Source organism: Lethenteron reissneri, chromosome 50, assembly GCF_015708825.2.
Source record: "Lethenteron reissneri isolate LAM-NWPU_2019-01 chromosome 50, ASM1570882v1, whole genome shotgun sequence".
NCBI lineage: Eukaryota > Metazoa > Chordata > Hyperoartia > Petromyzontiformes > Petromyzontidae > Lethenteron > Lethenteron reissneri.
The window spans coordinates 5,311,045-5,334,604 of record NC_083828.1 but is presented as its reverse complement, the minus strand read 5'-3'; the positions used below and the strand labels follow the sequence as shown (position 1 = coordinate 5,334,604).

General features: G+C 51.0%; 1 protein-coding gene across 3 annotated transcripts in view; it reads right to left on the bottom strand.

Moving 5' to 3' along the window:
* LOC133355163 (insulin-like growth factor 1 receptor) overlaps positions 1-23,560 on the bottom strand; it is a 124,263-nt gene that overhangs the window by 16,950 nt on the left and 83,753 nt on the right. For all 3 annotated transcript variants that reach the window (XM_061572492.1, XM_061572493.1, XM_061572491.1), the window contains exons 6-19: positions 21,443-21,585; positions 19,329-19,473; positions 18,621-18,835; positions 17,587-17,713; positions 16,300-16,571; positions 15,319-15,486; positions 14,106-14,325; positions 11,530-11,837; positions 10,156-10,292; positions 9,079-9,241; positions 7,239-7,341; positions 5,943-6,013; positions 2,209-2,438; positions 463-573 (exon numbers count right to left, since the gene is read on the bottom strand). In XM_061572492.1, coding sequence (XP_061428476.1) covers positions 463-573; positions 2,209-2,438; positions 5,943-6,013; positions 7,239-7,341; positions 9,079-9,241; positions 10,156-10,292; positions 11,530-11,837; positions 14,106-14,325; positions 15,319-15,486; positions 16,300-16,571; positions 17,587-17,713; positions 18,621-18,835; positions 19,329-19,473; positions 21,443-21,585 — 2,413 coding nt within the window. The remainder of the gene's footprint in view (positions 1-462; positions 574-2,208; positions 2,439-5,942; positions 6,014-7,238; positions 7,342-9,078; positions 9,242-10,155; positions 10,293-11,529; positions 11,838-14,105; positions 14,326-15,318; positions 15,487-16,299; positions 16,572-17,586; positions 17,714-18,620; positions 18,836-19,328; positions 19,474-21,442; positions 21,586-23,560) is intronic.

Below are 23,560 nucleotides of genomic sequence, written 5' to 3'. Positions count from 1 at the left end.
CACGGCCACGCCAAATTATATTTTGGTGATAAAATGGGCCAAAGCACCGCCGTGGAGGAGACGTGACAAATGCGCCTGCTTAAATGTGACAAGCTTTGGACGGCAATGGAAGCAGCAACGAAACTGACGAGGTACGATGCCGCCCTCTGCTGTCCTGCTCGCAAAAACGCAACACGCTTTGGTCGAGAACCCGCTGCCTTGCCCTGGAGCAGAGGTCGCAAACGGGTTTTGATTCCTTACCCGTACCCGGCCGCACCAGGGTCGCAAACGGGTACCCGTACCCGGCCGTACCTGTACCCTACCCGTACCCGGCCGGGTACGGGTACCTACCCGTACCCGGCCGGGTACGGGTAGGTACGCTCGTAAGTAAAGCAAAAAAAAGCAAGCCCTTCATCGACGAACATTTTCACGGCCGATTTCGCGACCGGAATCAATTCTACGGCAACCCCTGCCGGCACTGACCTCGGTGTCCGGTCGCAGCGAGCGGAGGTAGCTCTTGAGGTCACCGTTGGTCATGAGCTCCATGACAACGAGAGTGGGCTGCGCCAACGACACCACGCCGAGCAACCGCACCTGCGGAGCGACGGGAGAGAGGCGGTGACGTCACCCGCCTGCGGTCCGTCGTTGATCGCCGTTCGATTCGCCGTCACCGCGCGCGGTTTTCCCCGGAGCCAGGCGCCGAGCGAAAGCACGAGGGCACCCACCACGCGCGAGGCCGTCGCGCTCGAAGTGTACGGCGGTAAAAAATAAACACCGTCGTTTGCCTCCACGCACGACACTGGGTCGATCCGGCACATGAAAATAATGATCAGTTATCTCATTTAGCACCGATACTAAGCAGGCACAAGGTAAGGGCACTCAGCTATACAGTAAAACCTTGGATTGCGAGCATAATTCGTTCCGGAAATGTGTTTGTAATCCAAAGCACTCGTATATCAGTTGTGATCACGTGACGCTCGGCAGACAAAGCGTATACACGTGCTACTCGTATTGCAAGACCTCGCTCGTTTATCAAATTAATATTAATTTAAAAAATGTGCTCGTTTTGCAAAAACACTCGCAGACCAAGTTACTCGCAAACCAAGGTTTTACTGTATATATCTTTTTCAGAAGGGACCTGGTGACAAATGAAAGCTCAACGACATGGCTTCTGTGGACATTTATAGCAGCCAAATACTAAAAACGCATGATTCTAAATGTGGAGGGAAAAACCAGAGCACCCGGAGAAAAATGTACGTGACCACAGGGAGATAGAACATGCAAACTCCAACCATACAGCAGGCGTCATAGTCGGGATCAAACCCACAACCGCCTGGATACCAAGCGAGGTAGTTAACATCTCACCACCGTGGCACCCGAACATGGGACGTTGAGGAACCATTCGCTGGGGGCCATCAACGGCTCGATCCACGTGCCAATGTTGACCCCATCGTTGCCTGTTAACTGGGTTCTCATTCACTTGCTCGCTCTCTCGCTAACTCTCTCTCTCACTCTCTCACTCGATCTCTCTCGCTCTCTCACTCACTCTCCTCTCGCACTCTCTCACTCTCTCTCTCTCGCTCTCTCTCGCTCGATCTCCCTCGCTCTCTCTCGCTCCCTCACTCTGTCTCGCACTCTCTCACTCTCTCTCTCTCGCACTCTCTCACTCGATCTCTCTAGCTCTCTCATTCACTCTCTACTCGCTCTCTCACTCACTCTCCTCTCGCTCTCTCTCGCTCGATCTCCCTCGCTCTCTCTCGCTCTCTTGCTCTCTCACTCTCTCCCGCACTCTCTCACTCGATCTCTCTCGCACTCTCTCACTCGATCTCTCTCGCTCTCTCACTCACTCTCTCACTCACTCTCTCTCGCACTCTCTCACACGATCTCTCTCGCTCTCTCACTCAATCTCTCGCACTCTCTCACTCTCTCTCACACTCTCTCTCGCACTCTCTCACACTCGATCTCTCTCGCTCTCTCGCACTCTCTCACTCTCTCTCTCTCGCTCTCTCACACTCACTCTCTCTCGCTCTCTCACACTCACTCTCTCTCGCACTCTCTCACACGATCTCTCTCACTCAATCTCTCGCTCTCTCTCGCTCTCTCACTCACTCTCCTCTCGCTCTCTCACTTGCTCTCTCTCGCACTCTCTCGCACTCTCTCACTCGATCTCTCTCGCTCTCTTGCTCTCTCACTCACTCTCTCTCTCACTCTCTCTCGCCTCTCTCTCACCACGTGGTGGCAGCTGAAGGACTTCATGACGGACGCCTCGTTGAGGAACTCGATGCACTCCCGCATGGAGGCACCGTCGTTGACGGTCTTGACGGCGACGCGAGTCTCCACCTCGTCGGGCACGATGCCGCGCGCCAGCCCCTCGTAGACCATCCCAAAAGAGCCCTGGCCCAGCTCCCGCAGCAGCACGATCTTGTCCCGTAGGACCTCCCACTCGTCCGGAACGTACACTGGGAAAAGAGAGAAGGGGTAACGGGGGGTAGGTGGGGGTTAACACTCCAGAGCACGTCAACTCGCGCGGGACCCGGCGATCCGTTTGAGCTAATGGCATAACCATATCGCATTGATGTCATACCTGGTGTGCAGCGCACAGCCTCCTCCTTCTCTGAACTTGAGACAGAATTCAACGTAAAGCATTCGGGTCGATGAATGATCCAGCACTGAGCCATTCATTCAAGCGGCGGTCAACACTTATCACTGTTCCATCGCCACTACCGTGGCTACCGTTCCCATCGTCAACCGATTCCTCCACTCGAGTTGGGGACTGGGTCGAGGAGACCGGTCGTTTCGTCTCGTCCACCACGCTGCGTTCAACCGCTGACACTCCCCGCAGGTCACACAACTCAACTCGCTCTCCGCTAATTCCCCGTCGGATCGCTCGACTCCAAACCTTACTCCCCTCGCCACCACCACCACCACCAGCACCACCACCACTGTCTCCTCTCTCAAGGTCTAGCAGCCTCGCTCGATTCACCAAAAGCGTATTCTTGTCGGCGAGTAACGTGAAGAAGCACTGGCGGTTCGCGTGAAGAGGGCGCTGCTGTGGCGAGACGTTAACTGGCTCGCATGGTGTACAGTTGTGGGTTCAATCCCAACCCTGAAGTCTGCTGTACATTTGGAGTTTGCATGGTCTCCCCGACATCGGTTTTGTTTTGCTCGGCGACGCTCACAGCACCGCGAGACTCGGCTCCACTTCATCCCGAGGTGCTTGGGAGGTATCTTCTTGGTTCTTTCGGTAAAGTCACGTAGAAGTAGAAGGGAAGTAATAAAATAATAAAAATAAAACATAATAAAATAATTCTCATGACGTTTCGGCCACAATGCAAGCAGCCGTCCTCAGGTGAAGAACATGTCTTTTTTTTTTTAGACTCTGTCTTATCGACAGACATGTTCTTCACCTGAGGACGGCTGCTTGCATTGTTGCCAAAACGTCGTGAGAATTATTTTATTATGTTTTATTTTTATTATTTTATTACTTCCCTTCTACGTGACTTTACCGAAAGAACCAAGAAGATGAATCCCTGCAGTCACGAAAGCTTTAAATCGTGCTTGGGAGGGTCAAGGAGAGCAAAATGCAGGACTTGATGCGGACAGAGCGTCCCACAATGACTCATCTGGAGAGACGCGAGAACAAATGGCCCTTCCAGATCGGGGGGAATAAAGGGGACATATTTGATGAAGCCCACGCAGCTGCCACTAACTGGCATTAATAAGACAAATTCATTGATTTTTGTAATTTACCATTCTCATGAATGAACTAAGAGAAGATGGCGTGTAATTACATCCAGCTGAGAGTCCTCTCAGATCAAAAGTTTGTTTTCCGAGTGACTTCAGATAGAATGGCTGAGATAACTATTTGTAAAAATTCTCAAGTACAGCATTAAATTTCGGAGGAAAATAACCGTCACTTTGAATTCCCGAGCAATCAAAGTGAAACAAAATAAGTTGCAATTAAGTTGAGCAACACCAGTTCACTTTTTTTTCCCAAAATGGCTCTTAAATATCAAATCAAAACGTTCGGCTAAAAACCAGGCAACTTAAAATATATTCTTGGTTCTTTCGGTAAAGTCACGTAGAAGGGAAATAATAAAATAAAATAAATATAAAACAATAAATATTTATATTATTTTATTATAGAAGGGAAATAATAAAATAATATTAATATAAAACAATAAATATAAAACAATAAATATTTTCATTATTTTATTACTTCCCTTCTACGTGACTTTACCGAAAGAACCAAGAATATGAATCCCTGCAGTCACGAAAGCTTTAAATCAAAACTTAAAATATAATTTGTGAAAAAGCCTTGGGGGAGCACGCACAGCCACGGGCTGCGCAGCAAAAAATCGCAATCGATTTCAGTGCTCAGGCCACGTAACGAGCAGGAAAATCAATAGCGGATCATAACACCGGCTGCGAAAAGCTCCACGCGTTGACGACACCCGATTGGCTCACAAGTGACGGCATCGCATTTATGCCCCCGGCGCTATTTAAGACCGGAACAAGAGGAGGATTTCTCCCCAACTCTGGCCGTCGCCTGATGAGGCTGGTTGCAATTACCGCCGCTATGTGACGGTACTCGAATGGTAAATGTTGTTGTGGGTTTAATCTCCCAACACACCGGTGTGCTGAACTGGCAACGAATTGGCTTCATTTGGTTTACGTGACAAACCTTGCTCACTGGCCGTGTTGGGTGGCCGCGGGTTTAACGACGCGTTTATATTTACGTGATCTAACCCCCCCCAAAAAAAACTCTATTATAATATTGGTCACGAAAGCCGACCACGTGTTAAACTCATCTTCGTTCTTTAAGCCGACAACAAAGCGACGAGCGGCTGTAAGCCGTCTTCGTTCTATCGCGCGACTCCGCCGTAGCTTGCCCGTTCTACCGCGTGCGTATCAACAGGCGTTTACTCCGCGGCGATTTCGTTTCCAAAGTTCCGAGAGGCAAACATCGGCCGCGGCGTTTGTATGGAACAAGCGCGTGATCCGACGACGCAGCACTCGCGTGTATTCGGTTAATCTTTGGTCGAGGGCAAAGAGGGGCCCCCGTTCGTGCCGTCACCGTGTCGCAACCCCTAATACGAGGACAGCACAGGTGGCTTTAGGCCGCTAAATTATTTCATGAGCCACGCGCGCACACACACACGCACGCACGTGCTGTGCGACTGGAGTTGCCATTTTGACCCAAGTTGCTCTCTCAGGCAAAGAACATTTAAGCACTTGGTTAATTCCATTCAGGTTGTACGTATGTATGTAAACCTTATTTTTCGTACCGTATGTAAGCAACCCTGCTGAACGGAGGTGCACATTACCTCATAAGCCAATTTGGAATTATCGTTCACAAATGCAACAACATGTTAATTCATCTTAATACCTCATTGTTATTTTAACTTGACACCAAGCCGTAAAGAAATTACACCAAAAAGCAACTGTTGCCAGAGGTCGCAAACGGGTTTTCATTCCTTACCCGTACCGTACCCGGCCGCACCAGGGTCGCAAACGGGTACCCGTACCCGATACCCGGCCGGGTACGGGTAGCCGGTTATCGGGTAGGGTACGGGTATCGGGTACCCGATTGCGACCTCTGGCTGTTGCGCAATTGGTATTGCACTGGACTTGGAACAAGGAGGCAAGTATCTTTACATTCCCCCGCCGGGTAAATGTGTGCCGAGCAAAGGCAGTCGGTCAATCGGAGGCAGTTGCAGGCATCGCCAGATTGCCAGCGCTTCGCGGTTGACTCAGACCATCATCCATTCCGGTGCTATAAAACGAATACCACTTTGTGGGGTGGGGGGGGGGTCCAAACAGCAGTTCTCCGAGAGACTTTTAGCCCTCTATGCTCATTTGCGAAAGAAAAATCACCGGACTTCCTTGACTTAATTATCGACTGCGCCTTCAAAAAATTCGAAAGAAAAAAACGTGTTCCAGACCTTTTAAAGATGACTTACTTTCGTTGGCGCTGACGTACTCCGGATTGTCGGACGTGTAGAGTCTGCCAAGGGGAACATCGACATTGTTCCTGCGAAAGAGTGAGACGCCAGAGAACAATTCAGTGACAAATGGCAAGTCGCAAGAAGTACTCCACAGACAATGTGCAATATTGAAAGCCCCACTCAAGTTAAGAACTAAACCTGACGTGACACTCTCTCCTCACGCACTTTCGGGTTGTACCGCGTGTTTGTTCGGCACGTTGCCCGACGTTTCGCTCCACGGGCTTGCGAGCTTCCTCAGGAGCAGTTACAGCTACATGTTCTCACTCAATTACAGCGCGAAATCAGTGGCTCCAATCAAATCTGAGAGCTACACAAGCGCTACAACCGTACAAACCCAGGTGGTCGTGTACACGTTTCGCTCGCTTTACCCAGGTTCGGTCTGCGCGTGTGATTTCACGCTGTGTATGCGGCAGTACTAGATCTACCCAAAATATGCGAGATTACGTGGTTTTAATTCCCTCCGATGCGGCGACGTGGTCAGACGTGTTCTGTTGCGGTTGCACCCGAGTCAAGAGCCGCATGGCTCACAGGGTTATACCTAATAAATGAAAAAATGAAAAAACAGTGTGCGTGCACTGTGTGCGCTACTTGGTTGGCAGCTGTCTCGTGCACCATTTGTTTGGAAAGCATCTACTACCGCGTAAAGCGAGGGAAACCTGTACAACAGTTCCATTGCAATTCTGTGCACCTACCAAGATGGTGCCGTTTTCATTAAGGCACACAGCAATAAGGCTGTTTATGTCATAGAAACAGATAAGAACATTTGAGTACAATAAACGTACATTTGATTGCGTAAACGCAGAGGCCATGTTCGTGCGTTATTTATATATATATTTTACCAGGTAAGGTCCTCTTAGATGTGTAGCTATTTTTCAGAAGTGACCTGGCCACAAATGATAGCCCAACGAAATGGCTCATCATGTGGACATTAATAGTGGCAGCCAAATAATCTAAAACGTCAATTCTAAATGTCAATTCTAAATGTGGAGGAGAAAAATCCAAACAACCATGGAGAGAGAGAGAGAACACGCAAACACCGGCAGGGCCGGGATCAAACCCACGACCTCCTGTATACCAGGTGAGGTAGTTAACATCTCACCACCTGGTTTTCCCAGGTGGCGGCCCGCACTCGCTCTCTCTCCACAGTCAGCCACGCGTAGGCCTTTGGTGCGGCAGTCGAAGGCCACCGTCACATGCTCGACGACACTCACAGGGCTCGTAAGAAACAACAGGACGGCCGTTTTCGCTCACCTCTTTCGAAACACAAACACCAGGGCGAAGAGGACGATGCCTGCGATCACCACAATCGTCAGCGTCACCACCACCGGCACCACCACGTCGTTGCTGTTGTAACCTGGCGCAACGAACGAACAAACGCGTTTCGCCCGCGACATCGAAATGCCGTCACGGAAATCGTGAAGACCGTGTTACTCCTGGGCAGATTGGTCTCCGCCGCAGGAATGTGGAATGTCCACCCACTCGCTCAGGATGCCGATGGGTGCCACCCATTTGAGTCCTTTAGGGTTCGCAGCCACTTTTGACGCTACGTGAATGTCAGTAAGTTTACACGTTTGGTACAAAGAATATAATAATAATACCTGCTAAAAAAAATTTTTTTAGTTTTTGTTTAGTGGCGAGTGAAATACGAATTGTGCCCTGGGTCTCCCCACTTCATCAACCAGCAGTGACCAGCATCGTGCAGTATGGTCAAACAACACCATTGACCAACACTGGGAGGGGAGGCCGTCATCCAACAGTGGACTGACAAACAGCGGTCTAAAATGGGCACTTCAGGCATGCCGGCATAAAAAATGAGCAACGGGAACTTGCCCAAAGAGGGTGAGAGTGTGCATTTCACCGATCCAGATGTTAACAGCATTGTCTTAAGTGATCAGACAAACGCCGCAGCCTGCGATGTACAGAGCATCGACGATGGTTGTTATGAGGAGTGCTTGGAACGGAGATAATTCAATTAGGCGCACTGACCAAAACTCCTGTGGCCGGGGTCACTATCCGGCAAAGCCGGGAAAATCCCCGGTCATAGTGTGGGAATTTACCGAACAAAGCCATAAACCTAGAAGACTATTTCCATATTTATCAGAGAATCTCTCGGACCTCCGATTAGCACGGTTGGCTGCTTACAGTGTGAAACAAGTTCAACATCTATGGGACCTTTTGCCAGTATCAACTGCCCAACCCGAGCGATAAATCCTCTGGTACGTGCATTGTCTGACACTGGTGAGACAAGGCCATAAAAATAAGGCTGACTCTGGTGGGGGCCAATCAGTTTCAAAGACAATACAGAAATTATCAGAGCGTGTTTGTTTTCCTGATCACCACAAGTACGTGTTGTTAACGCAGACTTGATACCTTGCAAAAGGTTTATCTCTTTGGTGTCTGAACATCTAACACCTGCTGTTCTATTGCTAAAAAGGGTAAAAACCTATCCTTGTTTTTCATACATACACCCATCTCTGAATAGGATTGGCACTCACAGCAACGTTGACGGATTGCAACCAAGAGCAAAACGCGTGCCCTCAAAGCTAACCCGTTGCCACCTTTGGTGTTATACGGTCCGTGAACCCCAAGCCGAGCGCTAATTCCCGAAAAACCCACCGATGTGTCCCTCAGCGGCTTCAACGCACACGCAGGCGCCCTGAGTTTACACCAGGTGACCCCGGGGGGGAGGAGGGAGGAGGTACAGGTGACCGCACGTATGCAGGACATCTCGTCCTGATGACAGTGTGACTGCAGTCAACCTCTGCTCAGCGGGAGGTAGATCATTCTCCTCTGCTGTCCCCGTTACCTTAATCTGCTTTGTCCCAGCCCACCGTGCCACTGACACCCCCCCCCTGCCCTCCACCACTACCCCACGTGTCCACTGTTCCAAGCCCAGGGCTCAACAAAACTTCCTCTCTCTCCTCTGCTTACGAATGACTCTCTCGTTTTGTTTCGGGAAATAAAGACCAACAACCAAATGGTCATGCGCGCGCCCCAGTTTTTTGCTGGTACAACGGCTGGAGAATGCACTATGAGCTGAAAATCGTGTTGTTGCACCAAAGTTGTGCGCTGCGATGACCCCACCACTCACTGTGGTCGGAGATGGTGAAGGTGATGGGCTCGGTCCACGAGCCGTTGCCGGCCAGCGACGTCGCACGGACTTTGGCCGTGTACTTCCCGGGGATGGGCAGGAACATCTTGCAGCCGCCCACCTTTTGGTACTGGGACCGGGAGACGCACTTGGGGTTTTCCGGCTGCGGGGATAAAAAAAATTCTAATAAAAAATGTGTTGGCTGCCACTGGGATTGCAGACTTGCATCCTTGAAATGCGGTGAATCATCTCAAAGCATCAAGTGCTAATTCTAGATTTGAAGCTTTCGTAACTGCAAGGATTCATACTCTTTTAACCTACGTGACGTTACCAAAAAAACCAAAAGACGGTCAGCGCACTGGTTCGATTCCACCTCCCCTGCACTGGAGTTGAAACTAATTATCCGAAACTTCACCACGCCAGTCCACCGATGCCACAGTTCGTCGATCGGCAGACCCCGTGTGGTCGGGTGAAGTGTGTCTTCCTCCCACATCATCAAAAGGTGTGTATGGCCGGCATGGAAGATTCCGCCAAAATTCTCTCTTAGAGGGGCTCGCGAGAGCTGCCCCTTCCACAGGCAGTGGCACGCAAATAACTCGAGGGCTGAATCTCCGCCCTTACACACGTCCCTCTGTAGTTCACGACACCAAGTTGACACGGCGAAAGCGTCGTCAGCTTTAGCGCCCCTTAACCGTTGGGCCGCACCCGGCCCACGAGTTGGGCAGCTTCGCCGGACGTGTTTTGTTTTATTGCAACTCAACGCCGGCTCGGTACAATACGCCAATCGCAAAATGGGGGCGGTGGGGGGAGGAACAGAAAGTCCGCGAACAGCAAACCCAATTTCGGCGCATCAGGGCTGAGAGAAGGTAACTACCTCGCCTGGTATGCAGGAGGTCGTGGGTTCGATCACGACCCCGACGCCTGCAGTGTATTCTTTTGGCCTTTCGGTAAAGTCACGTAGATAGTTTCAAAGAAAATAACAAAAAACTACGACGTTTCGATCGCAACACAATCGGTCGTCATCAGGAAAAGGAGGTTTCTGACGGAGAGAGACGGCGTCGTTGAGTCGCGACTCGCCTCCTGGTCGCGGCGGTAGAGAACTTCGTAGAGCAGTATGAGCCCGTTGGGTCTCTGGGGCTCGGCCCACATCAGCTGCACGCCGCCGTCCTCGGCGATCTTGTACGTGACGGGACCCACGATGTCGTCCGCGCCGGCTGTAACGCGAAGACGAAACGGTCACCGGACAGCCACGGCATTTTCACGTCATGAGTGACGGCGGCAACTCTGGTGGCGTGGGATCGGCCATCGCGAAACCGAAGTTCCGTTGCTACCGACAAACCCACAACTCGGTACAATCCCATCGAGCGATGGAGTCCTCTGGTCTAACCAGTGTGAGAGTGTGTTCAAAGGTGCGTTTCATAAACAACGACTGGTCTTACAGAGAGAGCAACGACCGGTAGTCACACGGAGGCTTGTCTTGGAGATCTGATTGGAAGTTGCAATAACAGCGATGGCACCAGGCAGGGCAGCAATCGGGTTTGTCCAGATTTGGGCAACTTATTGTTTTTTTTTTAAACAAGAGAAAAGGGAGCAGAAACAAGTAAACCCGTAAAAACTAAGTTTTTCACTCTAAATCCTTTATATGCGTGGCGGCTAGAGTCATCTCGTCCTCTGGCTTGAGATGGCTGCCACCTATGGGTCAGATGATTGCATGGCAGCATTAAGCAATTGGTAATTAAATATAATATTTTTGTCCTAAAAAGTGTAAAATTTTGGAAAAAAATTTTCACTAACATTAATTGTCACGCACAACGAGTCTGTGTACAAATGTCAGCTCGATTGGATCACGGGAAGTGGGTTAAAAAACGACCGAAAGATTTGCACGGTCCTAAGCAAGCAAGCAAGTGAACTTAATATAAAGGATTTAAAAATAGTGACGACCGCTATAAATCTGCTCTCTAGTTATGTTACGCAAGTGACAACTGCCCATCTGAAGCATGTAAGTCGGGTTTCACAGTTAACGGCAAAAGTGGGATTCCTGAAATTCATAGGATTCCCGAAGAAATGGCTTCAGGGCTGTCTGCAAGCATTTCCGATCCTCCTAAAATCTTAGGTATGTCACGTGAGACAAAACACTGAGAGCCGTTTACTGCTCATTCCCCCCGTGTCGTCTTTCAACTGTTTAATGCCGCCTTTCTGGCTTTGGCGTCAAATCGGAGAGTTCCAAGGCTGCTACTGAACACGCTTTTCGGTCGGCGGTCATAGTCATCGTTGGGTGGAATTAAATCAAAACAAGCCGCTGCGGTCGAGAGCAACTTCCTCCCTGCGGATAGTGACACGGAAAGAAAAATTTAGATTTTTTTTTTTTATTGGCAACAAAATAATTTCGGTCAACAATTTCGTTCCAGGGCACAACCGCTGGCGAGGGGGGGGGGGAGGGGCGGCACCCACCTTCGGGCATAGTCCTGGCGAAGACGTAGCTTGGCGTGCTGCAGCCGACGCGCTCCGCCTCGTGGTTGCAGGCCTGCACGTTGACGAGGTACAGCGTGAAGTGCTGCAGGCCCGAGATGACGGTGCGGTCGTGCATGTGCGCGCTCTTCTGCCCGACGGGGAAATTCTTCGGCTCGTGGCTCTCGGTGGGGGTCAGCGGCGGGCGGACCGTGCCCGCCGTGCTGTTGGACGGGGCGATCGTGGCTTTGATGTCGCCGACGACCGTGCCCTCGCCGCCGCTGGACACATCCCTGCGGCGCCGCGACGGCCTGGGAGCGGCGGGGACAGAAGGTTTGTAACGGACACCGTTAACTTTATGTCCTCATCATGATCACGCGGTCGATTAGCACCCACACCTCCAATTAGCACCAGCACCTCCTACATACGGTGCGGAAGAAGTTCCACATACGTACATACAACTTCACCTGGCTCTGACGATGACCTCTGTATGGCTTACACCCCGATGTAGGCTCACAAGGTAAGTTAGGTGATCTAACCAAAAAACCTCTATTATGGATATTGGTAGCGAAAGCCTATGTGTTAAACTCACCAGGTAGGTTTTTGGAACAATATTATGATTTATAAGTGATTTGTGGGTTAGGCCACTTCATGAGCTGAGCAGGTTCGTGTTCTTAGAACTCTCTACCACCCAACGCAGCCGAACAAATTGAATGTCGCGTGAAAAAGGTTTTGTATGATGCGCCAATTATTATTGTTCAGCTCACCAGGAAGTTGAAGAACAATTCTCACAAACTAATCAGATCTTCATTCTGACTTCCAGGACCCAGTCCTGACAATGCGTTTTAATAACCCCACTCCCTATTTCAAACACTATCATCTCATGTACAATAAAAAAATTGCTGTCATTTTCCTTGGAATAAGGAGCCATGTAAATCTATATAAGATAAGATGAGACATTCGTGAGAGAATGTAGGGTCTTGCAGCTCACTCCGAGATGCTGAGAAACCAGTGAGGCTCATGGGTAGTGGATGGGGAAGTCAAGAGGGGGAGATGTTAACTACCTCACCTGGTATGCAGGGGGTCGTGGGTTCGATCCCGACCCTGACGCCTGCTGTATATTTGGAGTTTGCATTGTCTCTCTCCCCGTGGTCACGTGGATTTTTCTCCAGGTCCTCCTGGTTTTACCCTGCCACTATAAAAACATTTTTACCCTGCCACTATAAATTTCCACATGACGTCGAGCTATCATTTGTGGCCAGGTCGCTTCTGGAAACGAGCTACATAGCTCAGTGCACCTTACAGGGTGAAATAAAACAAAGTTTAGTTGCATAAATAGTTTATAGTTTAGGTAGTAGTGGCAGACACACAGGGCAAACAGTGCCCGCCCCAAGAACTCTTCTCTGCATCACGTTCCGTGACCCGAACGGGAACTGCTAATTGTTGACATTCACTAAGTGACCAGTGGGTGGCAGCATGGCCACATGCTGCCACCCACCCATGCATGTTGAACTTCTTTCGCACCGTACATAGCCAACCGTGCTCATCGTAGGTTGCGGGGGGGAAGGACAACAAACTAAAAAAACAAAAAGCGGCTCTATAAACCAATTGAGTTTTCAACGTAGAAGCTTAACCACGACTCTGTTCCCCTTCTTCGGCACACCCCAGGCCCTGCCAGAACGTGACGGAGTTCGACGAGCAAGACGCCTGCGGCTCCAACAGCATAGCTCCCGGGTGGCACCGACCGGCTCCAACATTATTTTTCCACTGACGCATCCAAGCCAGGCTGGGGGCCGTACCGCCGACGTCAACATGCGACGATCGAGTTGGGACGCGTGTGGACAATGCGGCGACGCCGTGTTTGAGTTGACCGACTGACGTCAACCCCACAGTCACGATACAGACATCTCGCGAGGTCAGCGTATCATCGCGGTTCTGGCTACGGCGATTGCCCCTCGCACTGGTTCAGTTCGGACGTGCAATTGGTAATGGTGCAAGAGGCTATCTTACCGCCAATCGCCTGACCACCCAAGAAGCATAACGCATATATGGCTCAGCGTCGCCACGCGAGTCCGTGGCAAGATTCCAAAACTGCCTGTGCAGTCGCGCCAACATCTTCGCTCACACATTTAGAGCTGTTAGCTGTGTACGGAGACTGATTAGGAGAATTTTTACACTGAAGTTGACCCGAAAACAAAACACACGGAGGAAGTCAAAACGGATTGCGGAAAGGAAAAAATCAACTCAAGCACTTCTGCACTCACGCCACAGGAGGGCACGCAAGGAGCGGAGAACGCTAGGCCGGGGGGGGGGGGTGTTGGAACGGACGGGCAGCTGGGAAAGGCGCCAGACCCGCTGTTGGGGTTTTTCCTCGACGACACTCTGCCGAGGAGCGGTTGGCGGGGCGGAGAGATCCGTGGCGGCGGGAGTCGGTCACGTGACCACGCGCGCACCACATCTCGTTCCCGCGCGATTCTCAGAAAACCCTCGGGCCGCCGCTACCGCCGACGTTGGGAGGAGGGGGTTGAGGAAGGGGGGCGGCCGGCGAGAAGAAGTGGGGGTGGCGGAAGAAAACCAACCTGGGCACAAAGATCCAATTGTGCAGGAAGTTCTCGAAGGCCTTCTGGAAGGCCGCGTGCTCCTTCTCCCGATCCAGCTCCGCCTCCTGCTTGGGCCGCGCGCACGTCGACTCGTCGCCGCCGCTGCCGCCGCCGCGGCCGTCGGCGCCGTCCGTGCCGTTGGGCCGCACGCCCTCGTCGATCGTGCCCGACGCGTGGTCCCGAGTCGGCACCTTCAGGCCTGGGACGCGCGCAAAGGACAAAGATGACGAAGTTCCCCGGTGCAGCCCTCTACCCCTTGCCCCGTGTGAGCCGCAATCCAGAGGATTTATTTTGCCGATACTCGTGGATGAACTATGAACGATAAAAGTACTTTTTGTATTCTACCAGGTAAGGCCAACTGAGCTGTATAGCTCTTTTTCAGAAGCGACCTGGCAATACATTATAGCCCGATAAAGTGGCTTATCATGTGGAAATTTAGAGCAGTCGAATACTCGAAACACGTGATGCCAAATAATGAATGCATGTTGATTCTAAATGTGGAGGGAAAAGCCGGAGGACCCGGAGAAAAATCCACGCGACCACAGGAAAAAATGCAAACTCCAAATATACAGGCATCGGGGTTGGAATGAAGCCCACGACCTCTTGTATACCAGGCAAGTTATTTTTTTTGACATACACACGAGTACGAGACTCATTCGCAAGAGTGACCCTGGGGAGATTGATTACACTGGTCAACACACTTTTTCTGGCATAAGGTATTCCAACGGTTTTAAGGTAATTTTGGGGTGCTGATTCCAAATCTGGCATCAGTTTTTGTGTATCACATCAGGTTTTTGAGATATCAAATATTGCATTTTCAATAAAAACTGCAGAAGAAAAATATTAAATAAATGTGGATATCTACATAAAATGATATTATAAACACACTATCCTAAAAATACAGCACCGTATTTTAACACTAAAGCAGTCACTGACTGGCAACAACTTGCAATCATAAGTGACAGAGTTAATTTTGGGTAAAATCAATGAAAATGGGGTATGCCGATAGCATAAAATGAGATGTGATAGAGCAAATCTGAGATCAGATTTGGAATCGGCACCCTGAAAGTAGTCTAAAACAGCTGCAAAAGTCCAGGCCAGAAAAAAATGTTTTTTTTGTGTTGACCAGTGTTATCAACAAGCCCCCCCACCCCCCCCGGTGGCGGGAAGGCTCCGCCGCCACCGCACGTACCGGGCAGGCAGTAGTCGAACTCGTAGAGCTCCGTGTTCTCGGCCTGCTGCTGCCAGCGCACCACGTAGGAGGTCACGTTGCCGTTGGGGAACGCCGGCGGGCGCCACTTCACCAGCAGCTGCGACGAGGAGTTTGACACCGAGAAGACATCCTGCGGCGTCGAGGGCGCTGCGTCGGAGGGCGGACGGGAATGAGGACGTAAAGTTAATGGCGTAGCTCTTATTCATATAAGCTCAACAAAGTGGCTCATCACGTGGAAATGTATAGCAGCCAAACACTCTGAACGCACGTTGATTCTAGGTGCGGGGGGAAACGCCGGAGGACCCGGAGAAAAATCCACGCGACCACGGGGAGAGGGAGAGACGTGAAAACTCCAAATATACAGCAGGCGTCAGGGTCGGGATCGAACCCACGACCCTCCTTCATACCAGGCGAGGCAGTTAACATCTTGCCACCGTGGCGACAAGAAGGCAGCCGTGAAAAATCCGCGTGGGTAGAGCGACGCGCTAGGTCAAACGGCGGACCGCGATTTCAGTCTGGTAAGAGCAGCACGAATTTAGCACCGAATGATGCGTGGATCCACCGATTAAAAAAACACGCTAAAGATACGCGCGTAGAATCGTGCTGCCAGGGAACAGATTATGTGAATTTTATGCAAATTACATGTAAATTATATGATCGAGTAACACCGTGGCAAACATCACAACAACGAAAAACTAGAGACTATACAAATGAGCAAGGGTAAAATGCAAAAGAAATAATGATTCTTGGACGCTGACAATGAGTCCGTGACAATTCATTACATTTCCAAAAGAGGTGAGAATCATCGAATGCCGCGTGCCGATGACGACCACGAAGTGCGATCCCGAGAGAATGGTGACGGGCTTGGGGAAGCCTTCATCCAGCATTAGATCAAAAAAAAAAGGTGGCGTGGCTTTTCATTTCCCACATGCGTGTATGCCCGCGCATGCATCCGCTCACTGCTGGCGTTGGTACGCAGGTAGATGATCTTGCTCTTGGCGCCGTTGTTTCCCCGGCCCTCATCGGACGAGGTGAGGACGAAGGCCTTGACGAAGATGGCGTACTGCGTCCAGGGCTGCAGCCCGCGCAGCAGGATGCCCGGCGACGAGCTGCCCCACGAGCCGCCGCCACCGCCGTTGCCCTTGAGAGGCGGAGGGTCCACGTCGACCGACGTCCAGCTGTTGGAGCCGCAGGCGTCCTGCCCGTCGAACTCCGTCACGTTCTGGTAGGGCCTGGGGTGTGCGGAAGAAGGGGGAGCAGAGTCGTGGTTAAAGCTTCCACGTTGAAAACTCGATCAGCTTTATGGAGCCGCTTTTTGTCTTCTGAGTTTGTTGTCCTTCCTGCACCCCCGATTAGCACGGTTGGCTACGTACGGTGCGAAAGAAGTTCAATAGCATACATGCGTATACTTCACCCCGGAGTTTTAGTTTTACGTTCAAATTTAAGAAGCGGACGATACATGCCTTCTCCGTCACATTTATGTAACTCCACGGAAATTAAAATAAAATCGTTGTTCAAAATATTTTCTAAGCCACACGCAGCCTTCTGGTAAGTCCATCATTTCAGCAGCACAGGTTCAAGGCAAGCAAACTCCAGGGGCAGTTTCAACGTTCAGTGTTTTCACCATCAGCCAGGCTTTCTTAAACAATGCTGGTGACCTGCCCAATGATTACGTTTGTATTACACTCCACTTGCATATTTTATAATTCACTACCCATCTAGCTGGCCATGACCAATACAGATGCTAGGGTTTCATCCCTGCTGGAAATCGTCGCCAGGGCACAGCCAACAATCGCCAATTGCTACTGCCAAGCGGTTCAGAAGTTAAACTATTTTTATTTTGCCAGGTACGTCCCACTCAGCGATAGAGCTCTTTTTTAGAAGCGACCAGGCCGCAAAAGTTAGCTCAACGAAGTGGCTCATCAAGTGGACGTTTATAGCAGCCAAATATACAGGCGTCAGGGTCGGGACCGAACCCACGACCTCCTGTATACCATGCGAGGCAGATAAGTTCAGAGTATTTGGCTGCTATAAATGTTCACATGATAAGCCACTTGGTTGAGCTATCGTTTGTGGCCAGGCCGCTTCTGAAAAAGCGCTACATAGCTCAGTGGGCCTTACCTGGTAAAATACAAATTGTTGTTCATAGTTGTTAAAATCACGCCACTGCGGTGATTCGGCACGGCCCGAGGGGAGCGAGGAAGGTGAGAACCTGGGCAACGTGGCGAGCCAGCGTGGGTTACTTACGCCTCCTTGTAGAAGACGACAAAGCCCAGCAGGTCGCGGTAGTCCGGCAGGCGGTACGACTGCCAGCGCAACAGGATCTTGTCAAAGGTCATCTGGATTTGCGTGAACGTCAGGACCGTGCTCTCGCCTGCGAGCATTCACAAGGGCGGGGCGAGGAAAGGGCCGGCGGTCAACCTCTGCGATGAATCCACGCGTCGGACGAATTGAGGTTTTAAAATGTAGTGCAGGCACGGCGGGACAGAAGCGGCGGCGCAGTGGCTAGCGCGTCATGCCGAGTGCGATATTATGGCCACGGCATTTGACCGGCCATCGAACGACGACGGTCACACCGCATCGTGCGCTTTCAGACGCGCTTCTGCGGCCGTCTCGGAATGCTCTTTCCTTCCGATGTCAGGAAGCCACGGGAGCTATGCACTTTTAAATCATCTGGATTGAAAACTCGTTTCTTTAGAACTGCTTTTTGTGTTTAGTTTGTTGTCCTCCCCCCGCACCTCCGATTAGCACAGTTGGCTAAGTACGGTGCGCGAAAGAAGTTCAACATATGATAATTGTTTTTTTACCTTTTATCTGGCAATAAAACTGACACATTTTTTTTGCCAGATAAAAGTGTAAAAAGCCAATTATCATATTTTTTTACTGGCAAATGAGGTTCCAATGGTGTAAGTTCAACATGCATGCATATATCAGTGGTAAGCGATACCTCGACTGGTTCTGAACCCCCATGTGGCCCACCGCACACTGACCAGATTGTCAACGTTATGGCCACACAACCCCCATGACCGACAAGTGTGGCGAGGGCTTCAAGCTATTTGGACACAGGGCCTGATGAAGGCCTCCCCACCACAACGCCGTTTCTGCCGTCACGGTGGCCGCTCGAACATGCTTCACCACGCGTTGTGGGCTCGTGCAATTTGATCGAGGAAGCTAAGGGGTGAGAGCGAGTGAGCGAGCGAGCTTGCGGAGGAAGAGGGGGTGTGTTCCCAGGGCCAGGAATCTAACTGCGGTCGCCGGGCTTGTCAGGTCGGTGCACGTACACGAGGCCTGGTCCCCGTTGGTCTTGAGCGAGATGTCCGAATCCTCCTGCCGCCCCTTCGTATGGGTCTTCTCCTCCATGGTGTAGATCTCGGACAGGCAGAGCTTGGGGTTGAAGTGGAAGAACATCTTGCCCTTGCGGATGGTCAGGTTGTGTTTGTCCCAGTCCCACAGCTGCTGGAGGTTTTGGTTGTCGAGCACATAAAAGGAGTGGTTCCTGAAGAAATGAATTGAGGATTTAATTAGCAAGTTGCACGTTAAGCCTTTTTCCCGTTCCGAGACATCTGCAAACTGCAGGATGGGTCCCGTTCACAGCCGAATCTCAGAACACGCAAGGCGTAGCGCCGTCGTTTTTTTTTAAGACATTGTGCTCACCGCAGAGAACTGTAGCGACACGACCACGCTCTACGATAGCTGGCGCCAAACTGTGCCACATGCCCTCCCGCATGGCATTGTGGGAGCCTCGGTACCGATAAAGTTATTTTACACATACGTCATGGGAACGGAATCAGAAGAAAATCTGATGATGTACGTGTACATCAGCAGTCTTTCTTGCATGGCATACAAATGACATTGGCAATAATGAAAAAACATGTGTCGCCCGATCTGCTAATTAACTGCATTCATTGTTATTCACAACTAAGTTTGGATGTTAACCGTCGTGCCCCGTGTCCCTTCCCCTTCTGTTTATGACGAGAATCACTTCCTACCCGGGATCCTGGGAGTCCCCGTGGATGGTGTGGAGGTTACGGAAGAAGGAAAGCGAAACGAGCGCGTAGGACCGCTTGATCTTCACCGAGCCGGTCACCTCCTCGATGAGTCCCAGGTTCGCCTCGAGCTCAGTCGCGATGTTGTCTGCGCGCGGAGGGGACAAACGCGGTCGTTTCCACAGCGATTTAGTTTAAAAACCACAGTGTGTTACACTACTACCACGACGCACCAAATGACATTCACACCAAATGTTTATATTGAGCTAAACTGTCAAAACCATAGGTGTTCTGCTTAGTCAGCTGGCAGCCGAGCAGTGAACATTCTGGATAGTCACGTGATCAAGAAATCTCTTCTGGAAGAAAAAAGGGAGGCTTTATATTTATCTATTTGTTTTTTTTTATATAGAAAGATAACGGTCGGTCACAGGCCTGGACTCGAACAGGGGAAGAGTCAACGGCACTTTCCAGACCCACGGGGCGGGGGCAGCAGCAGCTGGGCGCAAAAAGACGATCCTGCGTCGATACCAAGGGCCACACTCATCTGAGCCGTGTGAACTCACCGACAGGTGATAGTCTCACCGTGCACAATGCGCCGCCTGAATCGAGTTATTTCATTAATCACTGTAAACCGCCCCATTTCACGCGTGGCTAGGAAACATTTGATTCGGTTCTTGAAAATAGATTTATAACTCGACGCAACTCTGCTCACAGGTGAATAAAGAAATAAGCCTCCGTATTCCCCCCCAGGGGGCCCATGTCCCGCTGTTTTTGGTCAAAGGCGCGCAACGAATGGATGCATCGATCAATCGATGCAATCGATTCCCGTGCTCGCGAGATGTTAATCGAATCGGTTATTATTATTACTTTACGATAATGTAAATGAAATTTCAAAGAGGCACTGCGTTCAGATTGACGGAATGGATAAAATGGTACGAACGAGACTGAAAATACGCCAAACAAAAGTACAGGGAGAGTGAAAAATTACATACAACGGAAATTGACTCTTGGAGAAAATTACAACCACGAATCATGAGCATGAATCATGACATGCCCGGTGGATGAATAATCAATTATGAATAGAGTCCATTACCGAGGTATATCATTTCTGTGTAAACAATTAGAAAATAGCCCACTAAATTTTCTTCCAACGACGAATGCGCTGGATGGATTGAGAATGACCGAGCGGAGGAGGAGACCACGACTGGGCTTAGTTCGTTGAACTGTGAGGATCTCCCAAAAGCGAACGTTGATCGTTGAAAAAATCGCGTCCCAATGCACAGCAAGAAAAAAAAAAACACCGCATCCCCCGCACCCGCCCTGGATCGTGTCAAAACAGGAAGGATGTGGCCACGTGGGGAGCACGAGGGGCTTCTACCCCATCCCTCCACCCCCGTCCAGTGGTTTTAGCGGTTTGGGGGTACGCGGCTGGGCCCGTGTCCCCCTTTGACCTCCTTTAGCCCACAGCGGGTGGGATGTTTCATCTGACAACGCGGAATGCTGCTGCTGCTGCAGCTGTGGCAGACCGCGCCCGTCGTGACCCCGGTGCCAGCGCGGCCGTGGAGTTAAATCGGTCGCCCGGTCAGCGCCGTTCCCATTGTGGCATCCTGAGGAAGCGCACGTGCGTGTGTCCCGCAGAACAACGCGATGCTCTGCAAGACGCTCCCCCTTATCCTCGACTCGTCCGGCTGACAACGGTGGCGATGCAGTGGAAGGGGGCGGCGTTAGGGGTAAGCAGTGAACGTAGCTTAAATCGAACAAAACTCCAAGCTGTTACTCGCGAAGGTAAGCGGTGCTCGTCTCTTGTCCACAACTCCGAGAGAAGAGTGATGGACACTCCACTTTCTGACCAGAGATTATGTAGATGCACGAATTTTTTCTTGGGGGGGGGGTTAGAATGGCCACAGAGGCGGGGCAGGCGGCTGGGCTTGAACCGCAAACGTCCGCAACAGGTGGCGAACGAGCGATCGCTCGGAGGGCGGCCGCCACCGTTACGCGTGACGCGACTGCCGCTCTATGAGCGAGGCCTCCGCGGTTGGCCGGACGGGATGGAGGTGGGGGGGGGGGGGCCGATGTCGCAGAGGGCCCCCCCCCCCTCCAGGACGGGCCACACTCACTTCCGCCACGGATGTTGATGACGAGGTTCCCTTCGATGATGGTGCAGCCGTGCAGCTCCTGCGCGGCCGTCACCGAGTCGATGACCTTGGTGCCCACGTAGCACACCTTGGGGCAGAGTCCGTCGCACTTCTTGCACGACATGCTGCCGTCGGACAAAAGACAAAGATCCCGTTTTACAGCCTTTACGGATTGTAGGAGCAAGTGCTGTTTGCGAGCACCTATGAAGGCTGGCACAGCACACACCTGGGTGGGTGGCCAGCACCACACCCGGCAGCCTTTGTCTCCCCAGTGGCAATATTTACACACCGCACAAAGGTACTCATTTGAGGCCGAGTCAACCTAGGGGAGGCCCATAACCAGTTCAGATAATTGTCACTGGTGATGTCCATGAGCGGGAATCGAACTCGGGCCACCGGGTTCATAGCGTAGTGCGCTAACCACGGCGCCACCGCTCCCCAAATGCCGTCAGACGGACACACACACACACACACGAGCACAACCACCACGGCCCATCATCGTCCGCAGCAGCAGCACCACAGGCGTCTATGATGTGAATGAACAAATTAATTAGTGCGACTCTTGCCCTATTTGTTAGAGGTGTAACAGTGCATCAACCGATATTGATACAAGAATCAAGCGTCGCTTTGATTGTCGCGGCCACTTTTGGCTACAAGGGGTCACATGACAACATTATATAAAACGTACAATATGATAAAAAGTAAGATTGCAAATGCATGCATCTTGAGCATAACAACTGATTTAGCTCCCAACACAAGGTTCACATTAATGTACCATCGCCTCCGAACATTTAATTGTAATGCTTTTTATTTTACTCATCCACACCGCAACACCCATAGTGGTAAGCATCTCCAGTGCTTCTCACACGACTTTCCTGTGGCACCCAACTTTCTCCGGAATGTTATCCCGATCGCTGTGGGCGCCTTGTCAAGAGCGCCACCCTCCCGTGTGTTAGAGAACAGTCCGTGGAAGAAGATATCAGAGAAGTACTTCTGAGATCCCTTCTTAAGCCCACACAAAGGGGCAGCACTGTCCCCCCACCCACTGACCTGGATAATGTTCGTCACATGACAATCAAACTGATTCGTTAATTGTGTTGAATCATTGATGAAAGTGCTGAGAACCATTCGCTCACTACCACATGAGGACCCATGGTCATTATCGGCAGCTGCCTGGAATCGAACCCAGGATCTCAAATCAACAATGCCAGGTGCGCTCCTAACTTTTAATCAGTAGCAGTGAGATGCCACAAGGCAGGCAAAAGCGGGACCTGTCAGCTTTGTCAAGTATTTGTAGAGCTGTAAAAAAAAAAACTCAATGCTGTAACGCCTGGTTCGTGTTAAAACACTGCAAGGTAGACCTGCAGAGCGGTTAAAAACATCACCCCCCCCCCAGTCTCCACCCCCGCCTTGCGCAACGGGCGGGTAAACAACCGCTGGCAACGGGGAGGATCGTGACCGCCGCCGACACAGACTTGCATAACTCAGATGACTGACACGCGCCTGCCTGACACGTCGATGATTTAAAACGCGACACTGGGGGGGGGGGGGGGGGGTGGGAGATTATTAATACCGCCTCTGGCTTCACACGCCCGCGCAAAAAATCACGACGCTCGCCAGGACAGCGTTTGAGCGCGGGCCTGTGCACTGCAAAGGCCCGCACCTCCGATGAGCACGGTTGGCTATGTACGGTGTGAAAGAAGTTCGATATACGCACAGACCCTGCGTAATTTCGCGCGCAAAAACAGCGGCGTTTTTTATAATTCCGCTGTATTTTTAAACAATCAATCTTCAACGGGCTTTTTGTGTTTTGCTTTCCCGTTTAACCTTCGCGACACTCCAAGGGTTGTCCCCTTCTGTTAGCGCCATGACACAGCTGTGCTTGTGGGGAGGAAAAAAAACACCCAAAAAGGAAGCAGCAGTCAACTGAGCGAGCCGCTGTTCGCGGGAAATTCCGTAAACACCAAATATTTTACTTATTCATCCAGGAAGGCTAAACTGAGGCATAGCACACATTTTCAGGAGGGTCCTGCCACATTGGGTTTCTATTCCAAGATGTTTCCAGCCAATTAACGACGCGTTGTGTTTATCATACACACG